The following is a 12,076-nucleotide window of genomic DNA, read 5'->3' as shown; positions in this document are numbered from 1 at the left end:
GAGTGGGATAAGTAGTACAAGATGCATTTTAATACGGTGAAATGAGGTGCTGTAACATGTTGGGAGGAAAGAAGTTAGTAAGTTTAAGAAGGTGTACGCTGTCCTGGCCTTTATCAATTGAAGGATCGAGTTTAGGAGTCAGGAGATAATGCTACAGTTTTATAAGACCCTCTTGGAGTACTGTGCTCAGTTCTGGTCACCTCATTACAGGAGGGATGTGGAAGCTATTGAAAGGATGCAGGGGAGATTTACAAGGATGTTGCCTGGATTGGGTGGCATGCCTTTGAGAATAGGTTGAGGGAGCTTGGTCTTTTCTCTTTAGAGAGACGAAGGATGAGAGGTGACCTGATAGAAGCGTACAAGATGTTGAGAGGTATAGATCGGGTGGATGCTCAGAGGCTTTTTCCCAGGGCTGAAATGGTCGCTACGAGAGGACGTAGGTTTAAGGTGCTGGGCAGTAGGTACAGAGGTGATATCAGGGGTAAGTTTTTCACTCAGAGGGTAGTGGATGAGTGGAATCGGCTGCCGGTGGTGGTGGAGGCAAATTCAATAGGGTCTTTTAAGAGACTTCTGGATGAGTACATGGGACTTAATAGGATTGAGGGTTATAGGTAAGCCTAGTAGGTAGGGATATCATTGGCGCAACTTGTGGGCCGAAGGGCCTGTTCGTGCTGTAGTTTTTCTATGTTCTATGAAATACAAGAAATTGGATTATATGTTTAATGAAAAAAATGCTGAAGGACATGGATAAACAAATGAAGGAACTGAGATATTGAGTTCACTGAAAGGTTGAATGCTGGCAGCCATAAGGCACCACAAATTTATTTTACAAAATTAAGGTATAGAAGACGAGAAGAAAGAAATGATAAAATTATACAACATAACAGTTAAACCACAGTTCGAGCCCTGCATGCAGTTAAGTGTGATGTGTGAAACTTAAAAAATGTGATGTGCTCAGCAGTATTATAATTCAGGTCAGAAATGCCAAAGTATTTTATGAAGTCCACCTGGATCATAAGTTTTGCACTTTGATAAAAAGCACTCCTTACTGGACCTTTTGAATCATACTTGAAGTGAAACATGCTTACCCTAGCCAAATTCAAAATTTATTTCAGAATACAGTTAACGTGTACAAAAAAAATTAGCAATAACTTTTACCAATTACAAACAAAAACACTATGATATAGTACGACCCACAACAAATATATTTAAAATCTTGCAGCAGATTTTCCACTCTAGAAAGGCCAGGAACTTTGTTTCCGGCTAACAAAAGAATTTCCGAGGAGCAGAGGGATATTGCTTTCCAGCTTGATGTCCACCCCCTTCTAAACTAAAACTGCTGCCAGCAACCAAATTAAAAGTGAAACCTCGAATTCATCATGAAGAAAAAACTGTCCAAAATACACGACCTGCCAACCAGCCTTAATCCTAAAATGCAAGGTTAAAAACCAATCCCAAATACCTGATGTCCTTGGTAAAAATAAACAAAACCCTATGTAAGTCATTGAAGTAGCAATAAAGGGAGTACCCCAGAGAGCCCGGCAACAGTGGAAAAAGCTGAGGCTGAAAGAGCTGCAGAGAACAATTTAAAAAGATTTCTTAAAAGGTACACCAACATCACACAGATTCAACCAAAATGATGCAAGACAGGAACTACTTTTGAACAATTTAAAATTATACAGATAAGTGCAACCAAGAAATAAGACAAAGGATTAGGTTGGCTGAGGATGCATTTCAAAAATATTGTAGAATCCCACAGTGCAGAAAGAGGCCATTCGGCCCATCGAACCTGAGCCAACCACAATCCCACACAGGCCCTATCCCCACATCCCTACATATTTACCCACTAATCCCTCTAACCTACGAATCTGGGACACTAAGGGGCAATTTCAAATGGCCAATCAACCTAGCCCGCACATCTTTGGACTGTGGAAGGATACCAGAGCACCCGGAAGAAACCCACGCAGACACAGGGAGAATGTGCAAATTCCACACATACAGTGACCCGAGTCAGGGTTCGAATCCAGGTCCGTGAAGCAGCAATGCTAGCCACTGTTATGCTGGAATATGAAAAAGGTTACAAACTCAAAATTAGCTATGAAACAATGCTGTGAATCCTGGAATGCTGCATCACACCAATTTTGAAATGCAGAACAGTGTTGAATGATCAGCGAGGCAATGTTGCAGTGTTGTGGTTTTTGGTGCAAATAATGAGGATATCCCAGACAGTCACTAAAAGATGCTAATAAAATTGGGGACCAAAAGAACTCAACTGACCAAAATCAGGAAGGATAGTTAAAATGTCTTGGACAGGTAGTAAGAAATCATGATTTAAATAGACTGATGCTGAAGAGAAAGGTCAGTTTCAAGAGTGATCAAGGTAGATGAGCAATTTTTTTTTTTAAAAAGAGCCTCACAAATTGGACGAATCTACCACCAATGAAGATAATCAATGCCTCTTAAGATTAACAGTCACCAACATCCTTTTAGGGCATGATACCTGAAGAGGGATACAGAATGTCCAGCACTGAAATAGGCTATTTGGTTCAAATTATGCCAGTTATGTTCCACTTAAGCCGTCTCCAACTTCTCACAACTAAAATTGACCATCATAGCCATATACTCCTCCTTCCTCAGATACTTATCCAGCTTCTCTTTAAATGCATCTATACTATTCACTTCAATCACAACATTTGAAGGGACTTTTAATCCCGGAGCACAGAAGGTAAAAAGGATATTTTAGAATGTCAGAGTTTGATCACAAAATATAAAAAAAAACTTTGTCCTATCAATTATTTTAAATACCTTGATTACATCACTCAATATTCTAAACTTAAGAGCATTATTCTCCTAATTTAACTTTTGATTCTAACATTCTGATGTATCTGCTTTGTATCTCTTACAAAGCAGCAGTTTCTTTCTTGAGAACACAAAACTAAATATAATATTTCTGAGTCGACCATAAATAATCTGCTTTCAGAGTCTGACAGTGGGGGCAAAAAAAAAATCAATTTGAATATGTAAACAGCTTCCCATCTGCAATGGGTGGCCATTTAAAGTCCTTTCTGTCTGAAAATTGACTCAAATGAAAGTTGCGCAAATGAGTGCACTAGATTTTTCTTTGCCAGTTGCCTTTTATTTATGCGCAAAATTAGATACCAGCAATTGATAATTTCCCCCATGCACCAAGAATTTCAACATACTAGTAAAGGCAATAGAAAGCAGGCATATACAACGGCTCAGAATTTGTTTCTATTATGGCCAATCTAAGTTTTCAGTCAAACAAATTTAACTTGGTTAACAGTTCTTTTCAGTAAATATATTTACCTTCCAAAAATGATCCACCTTGCCATACACAAGAGACTGATTCTGTCTTTTGATATCATCAAGATGACTAATATCACTCGCATTGAGGTGTTGTTCAACCACAAATCCTAGGAAACTGTTGTCAGGTGTGTGAGCTGCAAATGCCAAATAGCACAGATTTTATAGTTTTATCTGAAATAGTTACCATAGTTTAGAAGAATCTGGCAAGGGTTATTTCAAGCTAGTAATTACCAGTTAACCCAAAAATATTCTTGGGCATTCTTGGCAATGCCAAACTTACTAACTAAATAATAAGTGCCTTTAGTGAAATTCAGATAGTACATTTAAAAAAAAACATGTAATACTGTGCAATAGAGACTGTTAACTTAAGCAATCCAAATACCAATAAAATCAACAGCAACTAAGAGTACTTAATCAGGAGCTCTGTAATAATTATTACAATTGTAAATAGGCCACGTCCCGAAAGCAACCAATACATTCAAGTCAAATCACCAGATCACTACATTCAAATCCCTCAATTCTTCTCTGCAGATCTGCCAAAACATTTATTTTAAATTCTATACGCTCAAGTGATAAACATTAAATGTACTACAGAAATACTCCATATCCTTCAAATCAGAAAGACCATTTTACCATGAGATACACAACTATACCAAATGCTACAGAACTAGCTTTAAAAAATATTTAAACATTATCTCATTCACATTTCATAAGAACATAAGAAATAGGAGGAGTAGGCCATCTGGCCCTTCGAGCCTGCCCCGCCATTCAATAAGATCATGGCTGATCTGTCGTGGCTCAGTTCCACATTCCCGCCCTCTCCCCATAACCCTTAATCCCCTCTCTTATCAAAAACTCAAAGATTTCATTCAAAGATTACCAACTTGCACATCAATAATACTTAATATGAACCCAATCAACCATGAGACATCTTTGAGAGAAAAGGCTATAAAATTAAGTGGAGAATGTGCAATGAGACCTGCATGCCCTCATATACCAGTTGCTAAAGGTAAGCGTGCAGGTGTAAGGCAGCAATTAATACGTTGGCCTTTTTTGTGAGAGATTAGAGTACAGGAGTAAGAATGCCTTGCTGCAATTATACAGGACCTTTGTGAAGCCACACCTGGGTTAGTGCATGCAATTTTGGATTCCTAATCTGAGGAAGGAATATATTGCTATGGAGGAGCGCATTGAAGATATACCAAACTGGATTAGGGAAGCCATTAATCTTCATGAAGTAATTGCAAACGACATGACTTTTGCTTTGAGAGATTTGGGCACTGTGATTTAATGCAGGCAAGTTATGGTAGGTCCAAGCTATGAACATTTAGGGACTTTTTATTGTGAAGCTCTGTTCCATTTCCAGGTGTCCGACTCAGTGTGGAGGCCAGGCTGATGCAAATACAGTAAAATTTCTTTGTGCCCTCTTCCCACAGGTGTGGGAGAATTCAATCCATCCTCTCTCAATATTGCTTCTCAAAACTACATACAATTATGGCATATGTATTTATCTGATTTGATTTGTGTGATCAAGATAAAACTAAACTAAACTAAAACTAACAAAAAATACTGGAAGTTAGGAACAGAGAAATTATGAGAAAATACAAAATTTCAAAAGAAGAGCTTTGGGTATCCAAGTAACAATTATAAGTTAGTGGGCAGGTAGAAAATACAATTAAAAAGTATAATCAAATGTTGGTCTCATACAAACGGTAGAAGTTATGCTAGTTACATAAGGCTCTGGTTGAATCCCATGTAGAGAACTGTAATCCGTTCTGGGCACTGAATGAGGAACACCAGAGGCCTGGACCAATGCTCTTGGGCACGAGTTAAAATCCTACATAGCACTGGTGAAATGTAAATTCAATTAAGTCAGAATAAAATGCTAATTTTAATAATAATGATCACGAGACTATAGTTTGGGTCATCAAAACCTATGTAGTTTATTAATGCCCTTCAAAAGGGGGAAAATCTACCATGCTTGACTGGTCTGCCTACTTCTGACTCCAGATCCACAGCCATGTGATTGACTCTCAACTGACTTCTGAAATAGTATCTACAATAGCAGATGTAGGGGAGGGGAAAATAGAGCATGCGAAGGTAGGAAATAGAGGAAGAGTGTAGTCCAACGGCAGTAGTTCCCCTCAATTCACCAAGTCCTTCAGTCAAGGAAGTGCTTGGTTAACTGAGTCTGGCCAATAGCTGTTATTCAATTTTTCCAAGTCCAATAAGGCTGTTAGCTCATTATCATATTTAAAGCTCTAACCTAGCTCCTTGGATCAATTTGCCCATCTTCCAGGCTCAGTTAAAGCCAGAAATGAGTGCCTTAGTGATGGTTAAGTCAGGCAACAGAATTCTGAGACTTTAACCATCTCCCCAATTGACCTAAACAAAACCCACTCCATTTTTCAAAGTTAAATCTCAGCACAGAGTTTGTAATCTGCAGGCAGCTTAAGAACAAAAGAACATTAGAAATAGGAGCAGGAGTAGGCCATCCAGCCCTTCGAGCCTGCCCCGCCATTCAATAAGATCATGGCTGATCTGTCGTGGCTCAGTTCCACATTCCCGCCCTCTCCCCATAACCCTTAATCCCCTCTCTTATCAAAAACCCATCAACCCGCTTCTTAAAAATATTTAGCGAGATAGCCTCCACCACTTCAACGGGCAGAGAATTCCAGAGATTCACCACCCTTTGAGTGAAGAAATTCTTCCTCAACTCCGTTCTAAACCGCCCCCCCCCCTTTATCTTGAGGCTGTGCCCCCTAGTCCTACTGTCCTTTCTGAGCAGGAAGAGTCTCTCCACCTCTATCCTATCCATCCCATTCATCATCTTACACGTCTCAATGAGATCTCCCCTCATTCTTCTAAACTCCAACGAGTACAAGCCTAGTTTATTCAGCCTCTCCTCATAGCTCAACCCCCTCAACTCCGGCATCAGCCTAGTAAACCTCCTCTGCACTCCCTCCAAGGCCAAAATATCCTTGCGCAAGTACGGCGCTCAAAACTGCACACAGTACTCCAGCTGCGGCCTCACCAATGCCCTATACAGCCGCAGCAAGACCTCCCTACTTTTATATACAATCCCCCTCGCTATGAAGGCCAGCATCCCATTCGCCTTCCTGACCACCTGCTGCACCTGCAAGCTGGGTTTTTGCGACTCATGCACAAGGACCCCGAGGTCCCTCTGCACCGTCGCCTGCTGCAGTTTTTCGCCACGTAAGTAATAGTCCTTCCTACCATTATTCCTACCAAAGTGGACCACCTCGCACTTGCCAACATTAAATTCCATTTGCCATTTCCTGGCCCATTCGCCCAGCCTACCTAGATCCTTCTGCAGACTTTCCACACCCTCCACACAATTTGCCGTTCCACCAATCTTGGTGTCATCAGCAAATTTCGACACCATACACTTGGTTCCCTCCTCCAGATCATCTATATAAATGGTAAATAGCTGAGGCCCCAGCACCGACCCCTGGGGCACTCCACTAGTCACCAACCGCCAATCCGAATAGCACCCATTGACCCCCACTCTCTGCCTCCTATTTGACAACCAATCCTCTATCCACGCTAACACCCTACCCCCAACTCCATGTCCCCTGACCTTCTGCAATAACCTCTTGTGAGGTACCTTGTCAAACGCCTTCTGAAAATCAAGACAGACCACATCCACCGGCTCTCCTCTATCCACCGCCCTAGACACATCCTCATAGAACTCCAGTAAATTTGTCAGACACGACTTCCCTTTAACGAAACCGTGCTGCGTCCACTCTATCAAGCAATTCCCCTCAAGATGGCTCGCTATTTCCTCCTTGATGACGGATTCTAACATTTTACCTACAACAGATGTTAAACTAACCGGCCTATAATTCCCTGCCTTTTGCCTGGCACCCTTCTTAAGCAACGGCGTAACATTAGCCGTTTTCCAATCTTCTGGCACTTCCCCGGAATCCAGCGACGTTTGGAAAATAACCACCAAGGCATCCACTATCACCTCCGCCATTTCTTTCAGAACCCTTGGATGCGTTCCATCCGGTCCTGGGGACTTGTCCACAATCAGCCCCTCCAGTCTGTCGAGCACCGCCTCTCTAGTAACAGTAATGTCACTGAGACCCTCCAGTCCTACCACCTTTCCATCGCTAACACCCGGCAAATTATTCACGTCCTCCTCCATGAAGTCCAAAACAAAAAAGTTATTCAAGACCTCAGCCATATCCCCATCCCCTACCACTAAGTCCCCCTTCTCATCCTCTAAGGGTCCAACGTTCACCCTAGCCAGCCTCTTCCTTTTTATATATTTATAAAAACTCTTGCTATCCTTTTTTATATTAAGCGCTAGCCCAGCTTCATAGTTTCTCCTACCCTTCTTTATCAACTTCTTTCTCAATCTTTGTTGACATTTAAACCTCTCCCAATCCTCTTCTCGCCCACTACTCTTAGCTACTCGAAACGCCTCCGCTTTTAATTTAACACTTTCCTTCACCTCCTTCGTTATCCACGGCTTATTACCTCTCCTCCTACTGTCCTTTTTGACCATTGGAATAAATTTCTGCTGAGCACCAAGAAAGATCTCCTTAAAGATCCTCCACTGTTCCTCAGCAGACCTACCTTCCAACGCGCTCCCCTAGTCCACATTCGCCAATTCTTCTCTCATCCTACCGTACTCCCCTCTGTTCAAACAAAGGACGCGTGTCCGGGAACCCACTTTCTCCTCCTCCTCCATCTGCACCAGAAACTCCACCATACAATGATCACTCTCCCCAAGAGGATCCTTCACCGCAAGGTCCCTAATTCTACCCGCCTCATTACATAACACCAGATCCAAGATAGCTCGCTCCCTCATCGGCTCCAACACACACTGTTCAAGGAAACTATCCCGGCAGCATTCCAAGAACTCCTCCTCGAGCCCACCACGTCCAACATGGGTCGACCAATCAATATGCAGATTGAAATCCCCCATAATTACGGCCGTCCCATTCCTGCACGCCGCACTTATTTGCGCGTTAACAGCCCGCCCCACCTCCAGATCATTATTCGGGGGCCTATAGACGACACCCACCAGCGTCTTCCTTCCTTTGCTGTTCCTAATCTCTACCCACAACGATTCCACGTTCTGTTCTTTGGTTCCTATATCATCCCTTGCTACCACCCTGATGCTATCCTTAATCAGCAGAGCTACGCCCCCGCCTTTTTCCTATCGCCTATCCTTCCTAAACACTTGATACCCCTGGACATTCAGCTCCCAGTCCCTATCACCTTGCAGCCACGTCTCTGTAATGGCCACCAGATTGTATCCATTTGTGCTGATCTGCGCCACCAGCTCATCCACTTTATTCTGAATGCTTCGTGCATTCAGATAAAGTGCCTTCATCCCAGCCTTCACTTGGACCCTATTTGCCGGAACGCCACTAACCATACTCACGCCCCCTACTCCCTTTATTATTGGGACATCCTCGGCCTCTACCCATACCTGTACCCTCTCCTTAACTCTAGACCCCGTAATGCCACCTACCCTTGCACCCCCCCCCCAATTAGTTTAAAGCCCTGTCTGCAGTCCTCTTTACACGATTCGTCAGGACTCTGGTCCCAGCCTGGTTCAGACCAACCCCATCCCACCCAATGCCCCATAAATGCAAACCCATTCCTCCCACACCACTCCCTGAGCCACCCATTCACTTCCTTAATCCTATCAACCCTACACCCGTCTGCACTCGGTTCAGGCAGTAGCCCAGGGATAACCACCTTGTTGATTCTACTTTTTAATTCCATTCCCAGCTTTTCATACTCCCTCCCCAGATCCTCAGTTCGCATTTTGCCTACGTCGTTGGCACCCACACGTACCACAACGACTGGATTCTCACCCTCCCACTCCAGGTTCCTCTGCAGCCCAGATGCGACATTCCGGACCCGAGCACCAGGCAGACAGCACACCCTTCTGTGCACTTTGTCATTGTGACAAAGGACAGTGTCAATACCCTTCACCCCACTATCCTCAATTACTACCACGTTCCTTTTCACCTTCTCTATGCCTATGTCCTACTGCATCACTGTACCGTGTGCAGTTTGCTCACCAACCTCACCTCCCTCGTTCTCGTCCAGACTGGAAGCAAGCACCTCAAACCTGTTATGCAGATTGAGAGGCTGAGGCCTCTGCTCCCCACCCCCCTTCCTCCTCTCAGCAGCCCCCTATTGTTGCTGACCTTTAGAGTTAGCCAGTCCAGGGGGGGTGGATGTCACTTGCACCCCATTGACAATGGCACCCTCTCTCCCCCTGATGAGCCTCAGTGTCTGTAGTTCAGAGGCCAGCTCCTCCTGATCTGGAGCTCCTCCAGCAACCTGCACTTACTGCAGACATGGTCACTGGGAAGGACCCTGAGCTAAGAAAACCAGCCGATTGATCAGAAACGTAGCAAGAATGATCCCGGATCTGAAGTATACATATTCTTTATAAGAACATATGTAAAACACCATTTATTTGATTACATGTTATGCAACAAATTTGGAACATTTGACAAGGATGCTTTCAAGATAGGAAAACTGATTTTATTCCTTGTGTATACATGCATATGTGGGGGTGAACATCAGAAATAGAATTTCTATTCTACACTGCTTGCTTACTTTTAATGTTTTGTTTCTCAACAGTTTCAGAATTTTGTAATCAAAACTCGGGCCTAGGCCAATTGCTATGCTTAAAGAAAGAACAAAATAATTGCGCAACATTCAACTGATTGACATGTTAAATCCTCTACCAATTTTCAATAATTTTAATCCCTAAATTGGCATCAAAATTTGAACTAAATTTGTGATCTGTTAGTGCCTGATGCTCTAGTATTGAATGTTTCACTATCTTCATATCATTTCACGCAGACAGAGAATCAAAAGATATCGTTACTTACGAAACATTGTGTAAAACTGCTGTGGGTTGAGGTTCCATTTACCCCATGGTGTCTTGTGACCCTTGGATTGAGCATACGGAGCACTGTTAAATTCTGGTTCTGTACCAAATGAATCCAGCACTCGAAGCATACACCTGGAGAAAAGGATGGAAGCATAGAACAGAGCACCAGAGAAGTGAGGTATAATCAGTGAGAAGCCAGGCACAATTGCATCAAAATTCTGTAACCACTCATGATGGAAGCGACATCTGCACTCCTAAAATTATGCAGATAGCATATTTATGTGCTAAGTGTGGTTTAATGCTGTTAACTGCCTCAAGAAACTTTTAATTAAGAAGCAAAAGTTGTGTTTGTTTGTAATACTTACATTGCTGGCAGCTCCCTATCAGGCCAATGCAGATGACTAATAAAGACGAATGCTGAAATGCTGTCTTCTAATATTTTGTGTTTTCTATTAGCTGAACCACTACTAGCATTAGTATTTATGCTCATTTCAAAGAAATGGAAACAAGAATATTGCTGTACAAGTGTGAAAATAGCAATCACTCTACTACTTAGCATGTTACATGGAAGTGAAAACAAGCACTGTTTTATTAAACCATTACCTTTGGCAGATGTGCTACTTAGTGAAAAGCACTTAGTTTCCCTCAACTATCTACAGCTAAGCAGAATTTGTATCTAAGGAATACTAGAATGAGAGGCACAGAAGGCACCATTCTGCCTATCCAAACCTTTGGAAGAGCTATTCAATTATTCCACTCCCCTGCTCTCCTCAAAGAGCTCTGCAAATGTTTTCACTTCAAATATTATCTCATTTTCTTTTGAAAGCTGTTGAAGCTGCTTCTACCACCTTTTCAGGCATGACTTTCCAGATAACCAGGTGAATTTTTCCCTCATGTTTTCTGGCTTTGTCAATTACTTATGTCTTGTTACAGACCCTCTGCTAACTAGAAACGGTTATTTATTCAAATGCAAACTTTTCCCAAACATTTTCAGCCATGGAACCCTCCCAATAGCACTGAAGGAACTAATGAAACATTATTTGTATTGGAGAATTAGAAATTATTGCACAATAGGTACAAGCATACAAAAACTAAGTTGAAAGAGGTTTCTATGCCTTGCAAATTACTTAAAAAGTTGCATTACTGAACAAATACTCCCCAGTATTACCTTTTGTCATTTCTTCTTCTCTCCCCCCCCCCCCGGAACCTCATACTTACCAGTTTTGCTTCAACAGTTCATTCTTATGCCTTGAGTTCTGCACATTATTTATTTCCTCACTTTAGGCCAGAGAATGAGGGAGGAAATTGCTGGGACCTTGCACAAAATCTTTGTATTCTCTTTAGTCAGAGGAGAGGTCCCAGAGGACTGGAGAACAGCCAATGTTGTTCCTTTGTTCAAGGGCAACTGGTATTAACCGGGAAAATCGGGCCACTGAGCCTTACGTCAGTGACAGGGAAAATATTGGAGAAGATTCTTAGGTACAGGATTTACTCACATTTGGAAATATATGGGCTTATTAGCGATAGGCAGCATGGCTGAGAAGGCAGCGTCTCACAAACTTGACTGAGTTTTTTGAGAACGTGCCAAAGACGATTGATGAGGGCAAGGTGGTGGGTGTTGTCTATATGGACTTGAGCAAGGTCTTTGACAAGATCCATCATGCAGGATGGCAGTGATATAGAAGGTGAAGTCACATGGGATCCATGATGAGCTGGTAAGATGGACACAGAACTGGATTGGTCATAGAAGACAGAAAGCAGCATTGGGTGTTTTTCTGACTGGAGATCTGATCAGTGATGTTCCACAGAGGTCACTGCTGGGACCCCTATTGTTTGTTATACATGAGTAAGGGG

The 12,076-nt window shown here is 42.5% G+C and overlaps 1 protein-coding gene across 6 annotated transcripts in view; it reads right to left on the bottom strand.

The window, feature by feature from the left end:
* mgat5 (alpha-1,6-mannosylglycoprotein 6-beta-N-acetylglucosaminyltransferase) overlaps positions 1–12,076 on the bottom strand; it is a 101,546-nt gene that overhangs the window by 31,930 nt on the left and 57,540 nt on the right. For all 6 annotated transcript variants that reach the window (XM_080199324.1, XM_080199328.1, XM_080199325.1 and 3 more), the window contains 2 exons: positions 10,221–10,354; positions 3,328–3,461 (listed from right to left, as the gene is read on the bottom strand). In XM_080199324.1, the coding sequence (XP_080055450.1) occupies positions 3,328–3,461; positions 10,221–10,354 (268 nt within the window). The remainder of the gene's footprint in view (positions 1–3,327; positions 3,462–10,220; positions 10,355–12,076) is intronic.

The sequence above is a fragment of the Carcharhinus amblyrhynchos genome, chromosome 11 (assembly GCF_965287045.1).
Source record: "Carcharhinus amblyrhynchos chromosome 11, sCarAmb.v2.hapA, whole genome shotgun sequence".
NCBI lineage: Eukaryota > Metazoa > Chordata > Chondrichthyes > Carcharhiniformes > Carcharhinidae > Carcharhinus > Carcharhinus amblyrhynchos.
Note: the sequence above shows the minus strand (reverse complement) of the source record. Positions and strands in the feature narration are given on the sequence as shown.